The sequence below is a fragment of the Setaria viridis genome, chromosome 2 (assembly GCF_005286985.2).
Source record: "Setaria viridis chromosome 2, Setaria_viridis_v4.0, whole genome shotgun sequence".
Lineage (NCBI taxonomy): Eukaryota > Viridiplantae > Streptophyta > Magnoliopsida > Poales > Poaceae > Setaria > Setaria viridis.
In genome coordinates this window covers 37,744,201-37,763,563 of record NC_048264.2, presented here as the reverse complement: position 1 = coordinate 37,763,563, position 19,363 = coordinate 37,744,201, and the positions used below count along the sequence as shown (strand labels likewise).

At 46.6% G+C, this 19,363-nt stretch overlaps 5 protein-coding genes and 1 long non-coding RNA gene across 9 annotated transcripts; 2 read left to right on the top strand and 4 right to left on the bottom strand.

Annotated features, from left to right (window-relative positions):
- Window positions 1–542: 542 nt before the first annotated feature.
- Window positions 543–1,386, bottom strand: LOC117845342 (auxin-responsive protein SAUR36). The gene has a single exon (XM_034726353.2). The coding sequence runs from the start codon at window positions 1,088–1,090 to the stop codon at window positions 641–643; it is 450 nt and encodes a 149-aa protein (XP_034582244.1). The 5' UTR covers window positions 1,091–1,386; the 3' UTR covers window positions 543–640.
- Window positions 1,387–2,545: 1,159 nt separating this feature from the next.
- Window positions 2,546–2,980, bottom strand: LOC140221935 (auxin-responsive protein SAUR36-like). Its single transcript, XM_072291891.1, has one exon. The coding sequence runs from the start codon at window positions 2,978–2,980 to the stop codon at window positions 2,546–2,548; it is 435 nt and encodes a 144-aa protein (XP_072147992.1).
- Window positions 2,981–3,420: 440 nt separating this feature from the next.
- Window positions 3,421–6,573, bottom strand: LOC117845827 (uncharacterized). Of its 4 annotated transcripts, none has more exons than XR_004638155.2 (5): window positions 5,987–6,573; window positions 5,384–5,808; window positions 4,974–5,058; window positions 4,722–4,850; window positions 3,421–4,610 (listed from the first exon to the last, which is right to left on the bottom strand). It is a non-coding gene; the product is annotated as an uncharacterized lncRNA (long non-coding RNA). The 4 variants fall into 4 exon arrangements; XR_004638156.2 differs by having other exon boundaries at window positions 5,384–5,487; window positions 5,987–6,419; XR_004638159.2 differs by lacking the exon at window positions 5,384–5,808 and having other exon boundaries at window positions 5,987–6,415.
- A 1,552-nt stretch (window positions 6,574–8,125) lies between these two features.
- Window positions 8,126–8,572, bottom strand: LOC117844364 (auxin-responsive protein SAUR36). Its single transcript, XM_034725085.1, has one exon. It carries the CDS (start codon window positions 8,570–8,572, stop codon window positions 8,126–8,128), a length of 447 nt encoding a protein of 148 aa, XP_034580976.1.
- A 1,962-nt stretch (window positions 8,573–10,534) lies between these two features.
- On the top strand, window positions 10,535–10,969 carry LOC117843630 (auxin-responsive protein SAUR36). The gene has a single exon (XM_072291890.1). It carries the CDS (start codon window positions 10,535–10,537, stop codon window positions 10,967–10,969), a length of 435 nt encoding a protein of 144 aa, XP_072147991.1.
- A 1,444-nt stretch (window positions 10,970–12,413) lies between these two features.
- On the top strand, window positions 12,414–12,848 carry LOC117843632 (auxin-responsive protein SAUR36). Its single transcript, XM_072291889.1, has one exon. The coding sequence runs from the start codon at window positions 12,414–12,416 to the stop codon at window positions 12,846–12,848; it is 435 nt and encodes a 144-aa protein (XP_072147990.1).
- Window positions 12,849–19,363: the final 6,515 nt, after the last annotated feature.

The following is a 19,363-nucleotide window of genomic DNA, read 5'->3' as shown; positions in this document are numbered from 1 at the left end:
GAAGGAGTGTAGGAGGAGCAAGGGGACCACGCAGAGGAGAGAGGAAAGGGGGGCACGGGTGGAAAGGGGGTCTTGGGGAGCACTTTTAGCCCCTTTTAGGACCTCTTTAGGGATTAAAATTTAGCTCCCAAATTTTAGTTATTTGTCACTTTTAGCCCTCCTGTTTGGATCCCAAGAGCTAAATTTTGAGCTAAAAGTGCAAGACTAAAATTTAGTCCATGGATCCAAACAGGCCCTAAGACATCATAAAGCTTGCAGTCAGATTTGCACCCGTCTATTTTATCCAGTGATGAAGATTTTTTTTTGCTGCATCTGAATTCAAGTTTGTTGAATAAATAAGTCAGTTTTGCATAGAAAATTACTCTCTAATGTGAAATGTCTGGAAGGGCAAATAAGCTGATGGCATACTTGTTTTGCGAGCATGAAAATGTGTGACTTCACTTGGTGTCAAATGCCAGAGCTGCATTGATCACGAGTTCGAGACATCGTAGAACACCCCAGTTTGCTAGATCAAAGAACTTTCAGTGTATATCTCTGCTCCATTTCTTTTCGAACAATCATATATATTTTTCCAATCTCCAACAATGTATTTACATGTGCCATGCGACAAAAAGAAAGCAATCTCTTAGTGGTATAATCTTCAGAAGCTAGAAACAGCAACTTCCTGGCTAACACCCACAGATTTCACCAAGCCATTTCCATAGTGGCAAGGCCTCGCCATGGAGCTCAGGAGGAAAGCCCTCACGACCTCTTCCGATGCGTCTCTTCTGAGCAAACACAATACGTACTCCATCACGGCGGCATCGCAGGGCAGCGTGATCCTGCCGTCATCGCCGGCGAACCCGAACTCCTCCAGCGACAGGCTCAGGAGCTCGCCGAAGATCGCCGTTCCGAGGTACGCCAGCGGGACCTCGAACCGCCGGCCGTCGGCCGAGTACACCACGCAGTGGCCCTTGCCGGCCACCGACGATGTGCTGCACGGCGACCCTTCGGTTTCTTTCGCCGGCGCCGACGTGATCCGCTTCCTTGCCAGGGCGGCCATTCTCTGCCACTTCTTCGCCATTTGGACGAGTCTCTTGGCACTGACCATGGTTCTTTTTTTTTGGCTACTAAAGGTTCAGAGAACTTCGGTTTGTATCGGGTGGTGTTCAGCTGCTAGCAGTAGTGCTCGGCTTGCTAATGGATTGATGAAGTGTTGGTGCTAAGCCGATGGATTTATAGGTGAGGGGGTAGAGAAGCATGCGGGTCAAGAGCAGCTATCGACTGAGGCTGGCAAGAGACAAGGCCACGAGCTCTGAACATGCAGTGTTGCAAGAGAAAACGATGTGATTTTGATTGGATTTCTCCAGGGCGGGGCCATCTGTGTGTTGCCACTTGTTGGAGGCTTGGAGCCACTAGCAGCAATGTGTGGGTGCTTGGATTGGATACCACAACAAATGTACTCACATACTGACCACCCAACAATCATGTGGAGGATATCATATCGTGAGATATGTCAAGTATTTTTAGTGATTAGGATGTTCTTTTTTTTATGATCTGAATTGGGCCCTCAGATTATTTGGGACACATAGTCTGACAATTTTTCAGCGGTCCTAACAACTTTGCTCGACAGCTTCATGTCACTTCTTCAATTGGCATGGCGGTCTGTTATTGGATCACCGGCATCGCATGCGATCTCCATTTCGTCGCTTCTTCTTACATGTTCCTACAGGATTGCAACATTTTTACACTTTAGCAGAGAAAATCGCCGATGGATTTGTTGAGCCCCACTGTTTGTGTGCATGCCGCTATCCTTGCGATACTGGGCTACTGGCCGTACACTCATTATCGGGGTTTATCCATTTCAGGCAAACTATTGCTCCTGTTTCCGGTGTATCGTACCGCACACAATTTCATTTACGCTTCTGCAACCTACCGTCTGATTGGCACCACTGAATCCATGTTTTGCATTTTGCTGTGGGCCTGAGGTGAATCCGTACTTCTGCAGAGCCTGCAAGCTAACCCCACGCCTAGCTTGTCACTGCGACGGAGAAGCATTTGCAATTCTGGTCGGGTTTTAGCTAAGGTTTGGCGTTAAGTTCAACAATTTTGATTGTGTTTTAGTTGACATTCGGTGGGCAGTGATTCGGTTTTTTTTCCTCGAATATGCAGGAGTGCTGTGTTTCCTTTGTATCAAGAGAGAAGAAATAGTGATTCAGTTTTAGCAAAATCTACTTTCTAGCGGGGTAGGATTCTGCTTCCTCGTTCCCTTTCAATATGGGGATATCCATTTACAATGACATACTGGCACACTGATTAGCAATTTTACATGCTTCATGGTTTTATCTGTACAATGCCAGGTCTACCAGAAAGACCAAGACACTGTAGTTAGTTCTTAAGGAAACAAAAACAGAGAGTAGAACAACACAGTTTGTTCCAGTTCTTGGTATGTAACCATCTTCGTTCCATTTCCAATCTCCCACAAGCAACTATTTACAACTTTACATCATGAAAGAAATGGAAACAGGGAGAGAGAAAACTAGATCTAGCTCTTTATTGCTAATCTTCAAAAGCTAGTAACAGCGACTCCCATGGGCTGCGTCAAGCTATTTCCATAGTGGCAAGACTTCGCCATGGAGCTCAGGAACGCCCTTTCGACCTCTTCAGAGGCCTCTCTCCTAAGCAAGCACATCACATACTCCATCACCGCAGCATCGCAAGGCAGCGTGATCCTGCCGTCGTCGCCTGCAAACCCGAACTCCTCCTGCGACATGCTCAGGAGTTCTACGAAGACCGTCGTGCCGAGGTATGCCAGCGGGACCTCAAACCGCCTGCCGTCAGCTGAATACACCACACAATGGCCCTTGCCGGCCACCGATGACATGCTGCATGATGATCCGTCAGTCTCTGTAGCCGGTGTCGACGTGAGCCTCTTCGTTGCGAGGGCCGCCATTCTTTGCCACTTCCTTGCCATTTGAACAAGTCTCTTCGCACTGATCATGGCTGCTTCAGTCTCCTCTTTTCTTGGCTAAAAGTTCAGAGAATCTTTGTATCAGGTGGTGTTGAGCAACGTGTAATGCTTGGCTTGCTGATGGACTGGTGAAGTGTTGGTGTTAAGCAGATGGATTTATAGGAGAGGGAGAGGAGAAGCATGCAGTTCAGGTGGAGCCATCTGCTCAGGCTGGCTAGGAGACATGGTCATGACCTCAGAACATGCAGTGTCGCAAGAGAAAGCAATGTGATTTTGACTGGATTTCTCCAGGGTCATCTGTTTGGCACTTGTTGCAGCCACTAGTAGCTGTCTGGCTGCTTGGATATCACAATGTGCTGCCATACTGACCCATTCTGTCCAAGAAGCATGCCTCATGAAGACCACATGTAAAATGGGTCCAAGGTGTCAGGATCAATCCGATCTGCGACTCCACATTGAGATATCTAGCATTTTAGGTGATGTGTCTGCCTTATTTAATAATCTGAATCCAATCCTCATATTGTGCTACATAAACTGACAGTTGTTCGTGCCATAACACATTGTATCTGAATGACACACAAGGTGGTTGACAGCTTCATATCACTCTTCAATTAGTGGTCCATTGAATTACTAGCATCTCATGTGAATTACCAGCTAGTTGCCTAGTTGTACTCTTGGATGCCCATGTAAGAAGCAGCATGGTAATCATAAGGGTGGTCATGGCACAGCCCTGCATATCATGTGGCCAAGATCTGATTGCACAACAACTAGCTGAACTAGTGTGGCCCTCTCACTCTATGTTGTTCCAAGATCCTAATTAACGTGGGGTCCTTGTGCCGCTTCCCATCCAGACCACTCAGCATGACTGCACTGGTTGTGCCAATACAAGCACCAAAGCTGCAGTATTGACTGGCCCTGGCACACACCAAACATTTGGCCCCTTCAATATCTGAGCTAAAATATATGCACATCCGTGCTCATGGCCTTGTCCCCTGCCAATCATCCCACTTGACTGGTCTCCCTGCTCTTTCTTTCAGCTATATATTCAGGGTCAGATCTCCTCCCAAACACCATCACTAGTAGCTTCACAAACAAAGCATTGCAAGATCAAATAAGAGCTCCTCAGTTTCCAGCCACAGAGAAGAAAGGAAGAACCGACCATGATCAGTGCCAAGAGGGTTGCTCAGCTGGCAAAGAAGTGGCAAAGAATGGCCGCGTTGGGGAGAAAGCGGCTCTCCTGGGGGGCAGCAAAGGAAGCCGATGAGTGCTGCACCTCTGTGGCAGGCAAGGGCCACTGTGTTGTGTATACGGTTGATGGGAGGCGGTTTGAGGTGCCACTGGCGTACCTCACCAAGACTGTCTTCACAGAGCTCTTGCAGATGTCCCATGAGGAGTTTGGCTTCACGAGTGATGGGAGGATCACAATCCCATGTGATGCTGCAGCCATGGAGTATGTTATGTGCCTGCTCAGAAGAAGTGCCTCTGCTGAGATAGAGAGGGCATTCCTGAGCACCATGGCAGTGCCATGCCACTATGCATACTGTGCAGCACCATCAGCAGGACTTAGTCAACCAGTTGTTGTATGCAGCTCCTAATTGTATATAAAGTAGCTTGTCATAGGTTGTATGAAAAAGAGGAATCTCTGCAGAAACCTTTGGTCCTGCAAGTGATCAAGGAAGATGGCAAATTAACAAGTTAGAGCCATTATTCTTGTTCTTTGTAAATATGCTCCATTTTATTGATAAATGGTTAGTAACATTTTAGGACTTACATGATGAGGCAACAAGTTTGTTCTGCAAGATCTTTTGTTATGAAATCCAAAAATTTACTGCATATGGAACTGAGCAACAACTGCTGTTCCCATTTCCGCTGCTGAACGAAACCATGTCGATGCCATTGCCTAGGTGAAATCATAAATGAAAAAGGGAGTTAAGCTTTGACCAATGGTCAGTGCATGATGTTTAACCAAAGATGAAATTGTGGGCTCAAGCCAACAAAAGTGCAAATCTTCAGCAAATTATACCTTACAGAGTAAGCCCAGTAGTTTTTTCTTTGCAGATTTATTTTGCTTGAAAGTAAATGATCTCCTGAAAATCCAAGTAAATACCCTGGCAACAAATAGTATTGCATGCAATCAATATTACTGCAGTTAAAGTAGGAGAAGCAGTATGGATAGATTCATAACAAGGGTCTGAACTTTCCAGCCAAAACTGGTATGGCATAGCATGTGAGTGAAAATTGGGATTAGGCCCTTTGGACAATGCATGCAGCTACCACGAAACTTCGAAACGGGTGTCACATGCAATGCTACAAATCATGCAGACCATCTGTAGAAATTGAGATATGGGACTGCCGACCAAGTTGCACGATTTGCAGCAATCAGAGCGCTGCTCACCAACACCTAGCATGCAACTGCAAGTACAGAGCACAGACCTAAAAGCAGTGAAGTGAACCCTGTATCTGCCTGGGAATTAAGTCTCCTGACTCTTGAACCATCCCACCATGTCCCTATGGATGCATTGATGCTGACTCTTCAGCTAATTGCAATCAGAAAAATGAGAGACGGTCAGGGTGCCAAATCATTCGGAAACCAGCCTATCGCTGAACAACTTGGAACGAAATGAAACAGATAGCAGCACCCCCGTAAAATTGAGGCTCGGGAGGCCAGGATGCTTGAACCATGTCTTTCTCAATTCAGCAGCTCGTACTGTAGTGTGCTCTGATTGCACAACCACTAGTCTACTATGTTTGCCTTCATGGTCAATTGATTGCCTAGCAGAATCTAATCTGAATCTTGATGTTGTACCTTAGTCGGAATTCATAAGTATCAAGCTCAGTTGAACCAGCTGATCTTGATACTTGAAACAGTTAAACCAGGGTTAGTGCCCAGTAGTAATCAGCTCACATTCAAGTATTAATTAGTTAGTGCACGCTCAGATCCAATTTTTATAGGCTGAGGCTGTGGCTCGTGGCTTCTGCTGAGTTGTGCACATGAACAAGCAATCTGAATAAGTTTGTCAGGTATGGAATTCTCACCAGAGCGGGGCGTGAAGGAGCGCTCCAGCCGACGACCCGCCGCGAGAAAGCACTGAAGCGGACGGAGTGCCAGCGCCGCATCCGCATTCCCCCCGACGCCACCGCGCACCGGCAAGCGGTCAACTAGAGGCGCTGCAGGCTCAATGGCTCGCGAGGAACCAGAACTTGGATGCAGCCGCTTACACCACCGGCCTCGCGGTCACCGGTCGCGGACTCGCGGTAGGATGCCCTCGCCAAGCACGCCGCGGCCGCGCCGGGATCCCCAGGCGCGTTCTACGCCGGCGCTCGGCACCTAGAAAACGCATCCTTCGCCTCACCTGTCGGAACGGCGCCTCGCAGAGGTCGTCGCCGGGCGGATCTGGCTCCCAAGGCGCGGCGCCGGCGAATCGTGGCGAGAAATTTGTATTTTCGACATCCCAAACCAAACACGTGGCTTCGTATATTTAATATTTGACATTTTAAAGGTTGATTTCGTAAATAAATTTGACATTATACCTCTTCAATAATTTTAATTCTTCTTTTCTATTTATTGAAGTGTGAAAGGATTAACTTATGTACGTACCGTCGGAACGTCGGACGCGCCACCGCCCGCCCACCTCGCTCGTACGCTCGTTTGCGCACGACACACGGCGTCGACATCGTCGTCCCTGACGGCGTAGCGCTGACGGTCGTGGAACGTCTCAGAGGCGAGGGTGTACGGGAGGCCCTTGGATTTGTAGAGCTTGTGGTTGTCCATGAGCTTGATCAGCTTCGCTCGCCCACAAGCTTCTGGCCGTCGTCCAGCACGATATCATGAACAAGGTTGGCAGTGCGTCATGAACAAGGTTGTCAGGGATGACGACATCGACGCCGTGCGCCAAACGAGTGAGGCGGCGGGCGGCGGCGCGTCCGAGCTGAGGTGGGCAGGCGGCGGCGCTTACGAGCGAGGCAGACGGTACGTATAAGGGGTGGTTTAGTCGTTTCACAATTCAGTAAATGGAATAGGAGGCATAATGTCAAGTAAATCAATGTGTCAACGTTGTAGGTGTTAAATTTGCGAAGCCAATTTTTGAAGTGTCAAATAAGCCACGTACGTGAAGTGTCAAAAATACAAATTTCTCAACCGTGGCAAGGAGTGGCAGCATTTTTTACATAAACATTATGTTGCTATCCAAATACTTTTAAGAAAATCCACTTAAATGGATCGCGACCTATAACCGTGTTCCAAATATTTTTATAAAACCTCCTGAAATGAAATAATCGCGATCCAATTTTTTGCATATAACCCCTGAAATGGATCGCGATTACAAATTTTTTTCACCAAACCCCCTGGGCCGGTCTTCTCTGATTCTCTCCCTGTTTGATCTTCCTCGCCGTCACCTTCCTGAAGCCACGATGGCGTAGGCGACCCCAGTCGCCGACGATGCTGTTCGCGTACCGTTTCCTGAAGAGCGGGTTCCCAAACCACCCCCTCCGCGCCGCCTCTGCTTTCCTCCCCTCCCCTTCTCCGTCCTCCGGCCGCATCGGCCCTGGCGGCGCTGCTGTGATGTGGCGGCCGACTGGCCGAGATAACGAGCACACCATGGAGCTTGCAGGTTGCAGCATAAGGGTCATCCATGCCGTCAATAGCATCCTCAGTTCCTCGCCACCGCGCCCGACTTGTAGTTGTAGCTCAATGCTCTTGAGGATTGCTGGCACAGTTCAGTGAGCTGTTTCCTACGCTATGGCTTCAATTCCATTCATGCTGCAAATTTGCACCCGTCTGTTAATCCAGTGATGAAAATGAAATACAGTTTATTTATCTGAATTATTCAGGTCTGTTGAACAAATCAGAAGACTAGCATAGAAAATAAAAAAGGGTGTCTTAAATTGATGAAACGCAAGCTTGCGAGTACGATAAATTTGAAACGACTTCAGTTTTAAGGTGCATTGGCTTCACTTGTCGAGCGGCACTGCGGCAGAGCTAAATCAGATTGTCTCAAGTGATCAGGACGCAGTAGAAGTAGAACAGCCCAGTTTCAGTTTGCTAAATCAGATAATTGGCACCATTTCTTTTGGAACAATCATCTCAATTCTATTTCCAATCTCCACATGTAACTATTTACATACATCATACTAGAGCTAGGAGGAGAAGGCAAGCTAAATGCTAATCTTCCGAAGCTAGAAACAGCAAAGCTGCTGACTAACTCCCATGGATTGCGCCAAGCCACTTCCATAGTGGCAGGGCCTCGCTATGGAGCTCAGGAAAGCCGCCTCGACCTCTTCTGAGGCGTTTCTCCTAAGCAAGCACATGACGTACTCCACCACCGCAGCTTCACATGGCAGTGTGATCCTGCCGTCATCACCGGCGAACCCGAACTCCTCTTGCGACAGGCTCAGGAGCTCGCTGAAGATCGCCGTGGCGAGGTACGCCAGCGGGACCTCAAACCGCCTGCCGTCAGCTGAGTACACCATGCAGTGGCCCTTGCCGGCCACCGACGACGTGCTGCTGCTGCAGGACGATCCCTCGGTCTCTTTCGCCGGGGTGGGCATGAGCCTCTTCCTCGCGAGAGCGGCCATTCTTTGCCACTTTCTTGCCATCTGAGCGAGTCTCTTGGCACTGATCATGGCTGCTTCGATATCCTCCTTTTTGTCTGAAAAGTTCAAAGAAGCTCAGCTTGTCTCTAGTGATGTTCAGCTACTAGGGGTGTGGTGCTTAGCTTTCTGATGGGCTGATGAATTGGTGCTAAGATGATGGATTTATAGGCGAGGGAAAACAGAAGGATGTGGTTCAAGAGAAGCTATCAGAACAAGCTGGCAGGAGACAAGGCCATGAGTTCAGAACATGCAATGTTGCAGCAAAAAGCAGAGTGGTCTTGATTAGATTTCTCTGGGGCCATCAGTTCGGCACTTGCTGAAACCAATAGTTTCAGTGTTTAGTCCCTCTAGGGTATCACAATGTGCTGCCATACTGACCTGCCTGCAGTCAAGCATGCATCATGAGGACCACATGAACATTGGGTCCAACCTGTCTGGACTCTGGACCGGTTCTGCCAGTGAGTCTGCAACTACATATCAATCATTTTTTTGGTGATTAGTTTGTCCCTTTTTAAGATCTGGATTTCTGATTTTGGTTCTTCAGATTGAGATATATAGCCTGACAGTTGTTCATGCCCATGACACAATGTACTTGAACGACCAGATTAAATGTGTTCAACATGTCCAAACAACTTGGTCGTTCATGTCACTTCAGTTGGCAGACTGTTGGATTACAAGCATCTTATGTGAACTCCATTTCCTTGCTTTTTTCTCTTAAAATTTTCCATCTGTAAGACTGCAAGTTGGCAAATAGACAGACGATTGACAATCATCAGGCAAATTTTAGTACAGCCGTACAGGCCTTCAGGACACACTTTCTTCTTTTGGGGCAGTTGCTGACTGACACAAACTGTTAAACCATGGTCTGTGTGCATGCCCTGTGCTCATATCCTTTCAGACCTGATCATAACACACTGGTTTCAAATCCAACCAACTTGTTTCTGCATCAGGAGCACAGATTTTTCAGTTATGTTTGAACTCTTGCAGCAAGCCATCTGATTAGACGATTAGGGCTTCCAATCCATGTTTTTTGTCTGCATTTTGCTGTGGGTAGTGCCTGGTATTAAATCTGAACGAAACAGTTGAAACCTCATCATCCAGCTTTGAAGTAGACCCCAAACATATTGGCTACTGCATCCCTGAGCAATATACCACTGGCATTGAACCGGTGCTTTGATTATGATACTGAAAATTAGGCCATATGTGATGCACCAGTCATTTAGTTCAGTGATACGGACTAGACCTTCTGACGTATCAACAAACAGAACCCATTTGAAACACATGTGTGGATATCACCATTCTTCGTGAATTTGCAGGTATGATCCTTCTATACAAAAAACACATGTTGAAATGGAGCGCACAAGCATAGGAGAGACAACAAAACATGTGGTGCTCCAACTTTTTCCAATCTCGGTCAGTGGAGTTCCACTGCAAGGCAAGCATTTTACCAAAAATAGGATCCCCAAAGCCAAATCATCATTAGATGATAGCTACCTAATGAACCTGAATTTCCAAACTTTTGAAGTCTCAACCATGGACACCAAACCAAAAAGGAGTCCCACCACGAAAAGCATCTGCTCTGCCAATATCTGATTGCACTACAGCTACCTGAACTAGCCTGGCACTCAAACTTCACGTTGGCCCCAATTAACATGGGGTCCTCGTTCCTCTTCCCTGCTATACACCACTTAGCATGGCTGCAACATGTAGTGTCCGATCCAAGCACCGAAAGAGCACCACAGCTGGCTCCGGCATGCACCAAACACTTGGCCCCTTCAGAACTGATCCAAAACATAGGCACGTACCTCACACATGGCCTTGTCCCTTTTCTTGCCAATCATCCCACTTGACTGCACGACTTCTTCTTTTCCTTCATCTATATATTCATGGTCAAGTGACCTCCTAACACCATCACTTGTAGCTTCACAAACAAAGCATTGCAAACTCAATTCGGAGCTCTCCAGTTTCCAGCCAAGAAAGAAAGAACCAACCATGATCAACGCCAAGAGGATTGCTCAGCTGGCCAAGAAGTGGCAGAGGATGGCAACATTGGGGAGAAAGCGGCTCTCCTGGGGGGTGGCAAAGGAAGCTGATGAGTGCTGCACCTCCGTGGCCAGCAAGGGCCACTGCGTGGTGTACACTGCCGACAAGAGGAGGTTCGAAGTTCCACTGGCATACCTCGGCACACCGGTATTCGCAGAGCTCCTGCGGATATCCCAGGAGGAGTTTGGCTTCGTGAGCAATGGGCGGATCACACTTCCTTGTGATGCTGCAGTAATGGAGTACACCATGTGCCTGCTCAGGAGAGGTTCCTCTGTAGAGTTAGAGAAAGCATTCCTGAGCACCATGGCAGCATCATACCACTATGCTAGCTGTGTGGCACCATCTGTAGAAGTTAGCCATCAGGTCGCTATTTGCAGCTCCTAGATGGGTGTAAAGTAGTTCGGTATAGGCAGTGGGAATTAGGGGGAAAACTCTTATGCATAGACCATTGATCCTGCAAGCAATCATGGAAGATGGCAATGTAGCAAGTTAGTGCCATAATTCATGTTGATTGTATGCATGTTATGATAATGGGATAAATTACTAATCACAGTTTGAGACTTACATTGAGGCAACATGTTTCTTCCGAGCAATCTCAGAACTTCACATCAAAAAGGTTACTGGATGTGGCTCAATTCTACTGAGTCAAACCATGCCAGTTTGCCTCAAGCCCTTGACACACAATCCCTGGTGAAATCACAAATGAGCAAGGAAGCGGGGTTCTAGAGGAAGATTAGTGTGTGGTATTTGACCAATATGAAAATGTAAAGCTGTAGGACTATCAGGCTTGCAAAGTTGAAATTGTTCAGGAAAATAGGTGTGACAATTAAGCCCAAGACTTCCTGATTTACAAATTTATTATGCTGTAAGCAAATGATGTTCTGCATATCCATGTAAACTACCTGATAATAAATACAGCCTTGCATAGAGACATACTGCGCTAGTCATTCATGTGATGAACTGATGATTGAGGTATTAAGCCTCATCATCCATCTCCCAGCCCTCCATATGGCTGTGTCCAGATGTGGTAAGCCTATGGTTTTGGTGCATGCCCATACCATTGAGATCCCGATCATTTATTCATACTATTTCTCATTTCAATTATGCTAGCATTTTGCAGCATACCATGTCACTGCATTTTCCTGCCTGGTTTCAACTCTGAGACAAAAACAGGTAAATCCCAATCATCTAAAAAGAAACTCGACCACGGTGCCATCCACTTGATACTGGTCCAGCGATAGTTGCAATGTCATTCACTTGCAATGGTGTCATGGAGCAAAGCAGTACAGAAATACGGTCCTCAACTCAAATCATTATCAGTGAACGCAGAACCAAACGGAATCCCCCTCCATGAAAAGTGGTTGCTGTGCACAATGCCTCTGCTAAATAGCATATTGCATGACAGCTAGCTGATTTGGCCCCTGCATCACACGTTAGTCCCATTTAACATGGGGTCCCCATGCCTCTTCTCATCAAAACCACTCAGCATGGCTGCACTGGTAGCATCCAACCCAAGCACGGAAAGTGCACGACAATTGGCTCTGGCAAATGCAAAACATTGGGCCCCAACCAAACCTGATCCGAGACGCACTCACTGACTCAGCTTGCAGCATTGCAAATACCATGCACATGGCCTTGTCCCTTGAATGCTTGATCAATCATCACATTTGATCGGATGCCCCTCGTTCCCTTCAGGCTTCAGCTATATATCAGAGTCGAGTGACCTCCAAAAGCCATCACCCACAGCTCCACAAACAAAGCACTGCAAACTCAAATCAACTCTCCAGTTTCCAGCTGAAAAGGAAGGAGAGAGAAAAAGGAACTGACCATGATCAGCACCAAAAGGATTGCTCTGCTGTCCAAGCAATGGCAGAGGATGGCTGCACTGGGTAGGAAGCAGCTCGCTTGGCGGACGGCAAAGGAAGCCAATGAGTGCTGCACCTCTGTGGCAGGCAAGGGTCACTGCGTGGTGTACTCAGCCGATGGGAGGCGGTTCGAGGTGCCACTGGTGTACCTTGGCACGACAGTCTTCGCGGAGCTCCTGCAAATGTCCCAGGAGGAGTTTGGCTTCGTGAGCGATGGGCGGATCACCCTTCCTTGTGATGCTGCAGTCATGGAGTATGCCATGTGCCTGCTCAGAAGAGGCACCTCAGCAGAAGTAGAGAAGGCATTTCTGAGCACCATGGCAGTTTCATGCCACTATGCAAGCTTTGCAGCATCATCTCTTGGAATTAGCCAGCAAGTTTCTGTTTGCACCTCCTAAATGTATGTAGTAGGAAACAGAAAAGGATGTTATGTAGAACCCTTGACCCTGCAAGCAAGCAAGGAATATATAGCAAAGTAGATTAGATAATGATTGATCACATTCTTAATAACTTACATTATGACGCAAACAAGTTTCTTCTAAGTCTTGTGATTTCAGATCCAAAGTGTTACCGCCTGTGTCACAACACAAAAAAAAACATAATAAATTTCCATTCCCCACTCTGATCGAACCAAATCATGCCCCATCGTGTCTCTGGCCCTTGATACATAATCCCTGGTGAAATAACAAATGGACAGTGTAATTGAGATCTGGAGCAACAACAGTGCACGGTGTTCAACCCAAAGATGAAACCATAAGACTGTACAACTCATGCCTGCAAGTTTGCAAATGTTCAGGAAATAAAGTTGGACAGCCTAAGCCCAAGACCTACTGCCTTGCAAGATAGTGGTATCCAAGTAAACTACCAGTTAAAAATACATCACTGCATGTCTACATTGCTAAGGTAAGTCCAAACAACAGCAGTGGTCCCAACTTTCCAGAAAAAACTGCCCACAGGATGATAGCAACCAATTGACTGTAGGCCCACTGTAAAATGTTCACAGATATCATGACACAGTCGCCAGCCATGTTAGGAATCTTGTAGACCGTCGGTGGGAAACAGAAATATGAAACTGTTGCCTCTCGAACAAGTTGCATATGGTTTGCAGCAACCAAAACCCTGCTAACCAAAACCTGGCATGAAACTGCAGTTGTAAGTGCAGATTACATACCCAAAAGCAGTGAAGTGAACCCTGCCATGCCACCAGCTCAGGAGATAATCATATATGTCTTCTGACTCTTGAACCATACTTCCATGTACCCACTGAGGCATTGATGCTGCCTCTTCAGCTAACCGCAATCAAAGTGGTGCTGCAGACCAAAATGGGTCATGGAATCATTCAGAGCTTGTCTCTGAACCAACTTGAGGCAGGAAAGTGAAGCAGATACTCCATAAAATCTGGACCCATGATGCTTGTAGTTCTCGGCCCAATTCAGCAGCTCATACTAAAGTGCATATTTGATTGCCCAACCACTATCCACCTATCTTTACCTCCATGGTGCAACAATTGATGGCCCAGCAAAATCTAACATGAAGGCCGAACCTCTATTTAGCATTGGCAGTCACCAGTGGCATACTAAGCGTTAGAGTATATTAGGCAACTCCGGATATGCTTAGTTTAGGATTGATTGTAATCCCGGGATAACCTTTCTTATCTCTAGGAGAGGCTACTTGCCCTCCAAGCCATGTACTCCTATATAATAAGCCCATGGAGCTCAAGCAGTACAACCCAGGCATTATACACAATCTTGCATGGTATCACAAGTCTAGGTTCTAACCCTAGGTCTCCGGCTTCCACTGCCCTCACGCCGCCCCCGGGGAGAGCAATCCCCACCGGGGGCAGCGCCCTCATAGGATGCGCGGCCGATCCATCTGATCTGTTGTGCCATCATTGTCAAGAAGCAGCAGAGGGGCCTACCTCTCCCCATGGTCGATTCGATCTCGTCGGGCTGCCTTCGCCGCATCCTCGTCGCCTCCTCCGGCGCATCTGACCCAGCGCCGCCCCTCTCCTTTTGTGCCGCCGCCACCGCTGCCTTGGGTGCGAGCGTGCGGGGGCGCAGGGCTGCCGCGCCACTGCAGACGTCGGGGTTAGGCCGGGTCATCGCGCCGCCTGCTGACATCGTCGTCGCCGACGCCATCGTCAAGATCCATCGCCGGATGGGTCTTATCGGGGCCTCCTCACCACGCCCATCCACCACGCCCTCCACCGCACCACTCCACTGCCGTAGCCGGTGGGCTGCAGCGCCGTGGGGGCTCCACCCCTCACCGCCGGCCCTCTACTCCACCCTCATCGGGCCTGCTCCCCTCTCCATCCCTCGGCGCCGCCTCTGCTACTACCGTCGAGCGCGAGGACGCAGTTGCAGGGGCTCCGCTCACGGGGCTGCTGACCCGCCGCGTAGAAGGAGCGGAGGCGCCGCTCCGGCTGCACCCTGCCCCGGTCGATTTCACTCGCGGGCGGGCCTCGCCCCTCCTCTCTGCATCTCTATTTCTCTCCATCCTTGGTCGACGGGAAGAGATAAGGATATGAGTGGGGGCAAAGCTAGGTGCACCTGAGATTGTACCCGCGATTCCTACTGCTGCTATTTTTTCTTTTTTTCCAGTCAGAGATCGGGTTTGCAGCGCCCTGCCGTTCATCGCCGCTCCGTCGTTAACACTCCCGAAGGACGAGGTTGTCGTTGCACCCTCCAGGATGCAACGGCGATGCTCGTGATCAAACCATCACCGCCGGTGTCGTCGCCTTTTCAGGCGGTGGTGCCACCCATGCTGCTGGTCCTCGTCACGCTGGCTCACGGTTCGAGTCCGCACCTATTGCCGCACGCTCGCGGACACCGCTGTCGATGTTGCTAAAGGAAGATGCACTTGCGCTCTTTAGCTACACCATCTACCATCGCAGTCGGCTCATCGTCCTGCTGAACCTGTCGGCAAGAAACTGCTGATTTTGTGTATTCTAGCGCCTTCACTGACGCTTCGAACCCGCGCCCTCCTCCACGACTTCGACCATGAACACCTCAACCTCAGCTACTTCGGCACTAAGGGACTACCATCTGCTTGACAAGCCTCTTCGGCTCCCATTCCAGCCACAACATCTGCGACACATCGATGGTTGCGACTGCGGGGGATGTCATCTCTTCGGCTTATTCTCCAGTCTCATCGTATGCGCGCTCCCGTTGTGACTACGGGGGATGTTAGAGTATATTAGGCAACTCCGGATATGATTAGTTTAGGATTGATTGTATCCCGGGATAACCTTCCTTATCTCTAGGAGAGGCTACTTGCCCTCCAAGCCATGTACTCCTATATAATCAGCGGGCTCAAGCAATACAACCCACGCATTATACACAATCTTGCACTAAGCTCGTAGCCTTGTCCCCTGCGAACCATAGAAACTTCACCAAAGCCACGGACCATTTCTTCACCTATATGAATAATCAGCTAGCAAGACACCATCACTTCAACCACAAAGTCATAAACTAAGCATGTCCAAGCATTGTACCTAAAAACCAAGAAGAAACACCGTGATCCATCCCAAGATGCTTGCTCAATTGGTGAGGAAGTGGCAAAGGGTCAAAGCAACCACCAGAGACAGAGATACATGCTGCATGACTTCACCTACGCATACGCAGACAAGGGCACTGTGCCATGTCCACAGCGGAAAGGAGGCGATTCGAGGTCCCATTGGTGTAGTTCCGCACAAACAGTATTCAGTGAGTTGCTTAGGAGGTCCCAGGAGGAGTTCTAGATTCGCAGGTGATGGCAGGATAACACTGATTTTGCTTGCTCAGAAGAAATGCATCTGAGGAAGTTGAGAGGGTGTTCCTGAGCTCTATGGTGATGCGTTGCCAGCAATGGGTGGCACTGCATCAACAATTCAGTCTGTACTTTCTGAAGATATACATGGTTTTGCACTGTTTGCTTGTAAAATATCCAACATGATGTAAAATAGTTCTGTATAGGTTACCTGAAATGAAAGATTAGCAAAACTTAGCATATCATTATCTCATCTTAATATCTGATTGAAGTGCCATTACCATGAAATATCACTACGCCATGAGCATTGGAAAGAAAAAAAAAATCAGACGTCAGACAACAAAAGTTTACACCCTACAAGATTAGAGGTAGAACTTAAAGGTGTGTTTGTATACCAATAAAGGACCTAACATAAAATCCTTGGTAATCTTTACTATTTATTAATGAATAGATCGTTTCACAAATTAGCCACTCTATATCTTTGAGAACAGAAGAACTTATTTGTCTCTTCTGGATGAATATTTATGAAGAATATAATCAAGATGCTGCCAGAAACAGCCACAACAGATAAATCATAGTACATGATCCCCAGAACAGCAAGAAAGTTCGATTGCCACTAGAGTTTGACTGAATCCATAAAACAGTGGTTTGCAGAAGAAACCTACGACTGAACATAAATTTGGCCACATGCTCATACTTGCATAGCTGCTGGTCCAGCAAGGAAAAAGGTAGGACAACTCTATGGACTGTAGACCACAGAAATATTGAAATATGAACACCAACAAAAGATAAGAAGTAAATAAGAAAGATGTTAACCCACCAGCATCAAATGAGTGTCTTGAAAAGGACATCAGATTAATGTAAGACTCTGAAGCTGTTAGGCAAATGAAAGTAGGCCAAACAAACAGAAAAGTTGTGTTCCTAAATCTGTACATCAATATTTACCCAAAGAAAATAATGAAGAATGTTCTTACATCAGTTGAAGCAGTAGAAATAGCATGGGAAATGAAGTGTAAATTTTGGACCTTTTAGCTTGGATATTAATCATTATACCTTTTTTACCAAACCTTAAGAAAAGAACTATTCACGAATTCACTTATCCATATCGTAAATCTCAAATAGTTCTTGATAAAAAAAATTTATTGTCCATCTGCAATATTAGTGCCAATCAAACCAGATACAAGTGTAGAACCAAGCAGCACAAAACTGTGTACAATAATGGAAGGATGAGGCTGACATAAATGATAAATAGACTGGACTGAGGAAAAGATTGATAGAGTGGACCCAAAGTATACCAATAGGCTAAGAAGAAAAATAAGCATCAAACTCAATCATACAGAGCAAGATAGCAACATCTAGGAAGATAAAGTTCATGGCTTTGTCTCTTGCCAACTAGTCAGACTGATGCCTACACCCATTGGACATACCTTATGGCTCTAGTGCTCCCTCGCTATCCTATAAGTACATAAAACTAGCGCATATCATCCTCACAACCCATAAAAAACTGAAGCAACAGCACAGTGGACCAAAAGCTTATCTCGTAGAATTACGACATGATACATCCGAAGAGGCTAGTTCAACTGGCAAAGAGGTGGCAACATATGGCAGCACTTGGGAGGAGGAGGCTGATGACGATCGGTGCAACCAAAGATGGCAAGCTATACTGTGCATCAACCATAGCAAACAAAGGCCACTGTATTGTCTACACAGCTGATGGTAAGCGATTTGAGGTCCCTTTGGTGTATCTTAATACAAACGTTTTTGGGGAGCTCCTGCGGATGTCTGAGGATGAGTTTGGGTTCACAAGTGAAGACAGGATCACAGTGCCTTGTGAGGCAGCAGTGATGGAGTATGTGATGCGCTTGCTTAGGAGAAAGCCCTCAGAAGAGGTGGAGAGTGCGGTACTTAGCTCTGTCGTAAAGCACAACTACATGAGTAGCATGACCATGGTGTCCAAGGGTCTTAGCCAGTCACTATCTATATTTTAGTTGATGAGAAGCGTTGTATGCATGATTTGCACTTTGTTCGGGTACATTTTCATATTATGCAACATGTAGATAACTGTACATACCCCAGTAAACAAGGATCCCTGTTCACTCCACAATTCCAGATTCCTGTTCTAGCAAATCTTTTGAAGGTTCTGACGAAAAAAGATGCCAATATTTCCCTCTTCTTTTCTGCCAAATTTACAAACATGTTAATGTTATTCTATCGAGAGTAATACGTAAAATAGATGCCATTGATACCCTCAATATATAAGGTAGCTTCCACACTTTACATAGTTAAAATGGGAAATATTGCACCAACTATACTCCAGCAAGTTGTGTGGCAATAAGCAATAACCATAAAGAGCAAATCTGAAAACGAACTGACAAAAGAAGGCATAACCTACAGGATAACTGTTTATCTACAACCGTTCTATTCAAAATGGTTCGCATGAAAATTGAGAATGCATCCTACATTACATCAGTAAGTAGTAGTAGCTTTCAGCGGACGAGCTCTATCATCCAGGAAGGAACGATGATTATGACAGCGGACACAATTTTCTCACACTTATCGGATAGAGATCAAGAGCTCTCTAATCATATTTGATGGAAAAAAATTACTGGACGGGTCCACCAAGTACTACACTGAACTGACCAGCATGACAATTAGATTAAAAATAAAATAAGAAATGGAATCACAGTCCTCTACTCAAGTAATCATTATTAGCACTTCAGCACTGTACATATATACAACACAAGAGTGCACATACACCATGGACAAACACAATCGATACAAAATGCACCAACTGGAGATACAGTGCCTTCCATTGGGTTGGACTGTATAGAAATAAGTAAGGTCATAAAGAAGATGTACAGAAATAAGGGAGATAATTATTATAAAGATATTTGGCATCAGGTGTGCAGATTAGTGCATGATATATGATGCGGTAGGCGAACATGTATGCCTATAGAACCAATTATAAATTTAGATACAACAAGATTCATGTGCTCTAAAAGGCTATACTGGCCATTCTTATATGTTGAATCCATAGACAAGGAATTTGCTGAAATCTGTTGACAAGATGGCAGGTGCAGAAAGAAAAGAAGATGGTCACATTACTCACTAACAATAAGCCTATATTCAGAAACTGTTCACATCTAAATTAAAGAACCTAGAATTC

What these genes read in the sequence shown, in the direction of transcription:
- LOC117845342 (XM_034726353.2), bottom strand. Translation starts at nt 1,090, where the DNA reads ATGGTCAGTGCCAAGAGACTCGTCCAAATGGCGAAGAAGTGGCAGAGA.
- LOC140221935 (XM_072291891.1), bottom strand. Translation starts at nt 2,980, where the DNA reads ATGATCAGTGCGAAGAGACTTGTTCAAATGGCAAGGAAGTGGCAAAGA.
- LOC117844364 (XM_034725085.1), bottom strand. Translation starts at nt 8,572, where the DNA reads ATGATCAGTGCCAAGAGACTCGCTCAGATGGCAAGAAAGTGGCAAAGA.
- LOC117843630 (XM_072291890.1), top strand. Translation starts at nt 10,535, where the DNA reads ATGATCAACGCCAAGAGGATTGCTCAGCTGGCCAAGAAGTGGCAGAGG.
- LOC117843632 (XM_072291889.1), top strand. Translation starts at nt 12,414, where the DNA reads ATGATCAGCACCAAAAGGATTGCTCTGCTGTCCAAGCAATGGCAGAGG.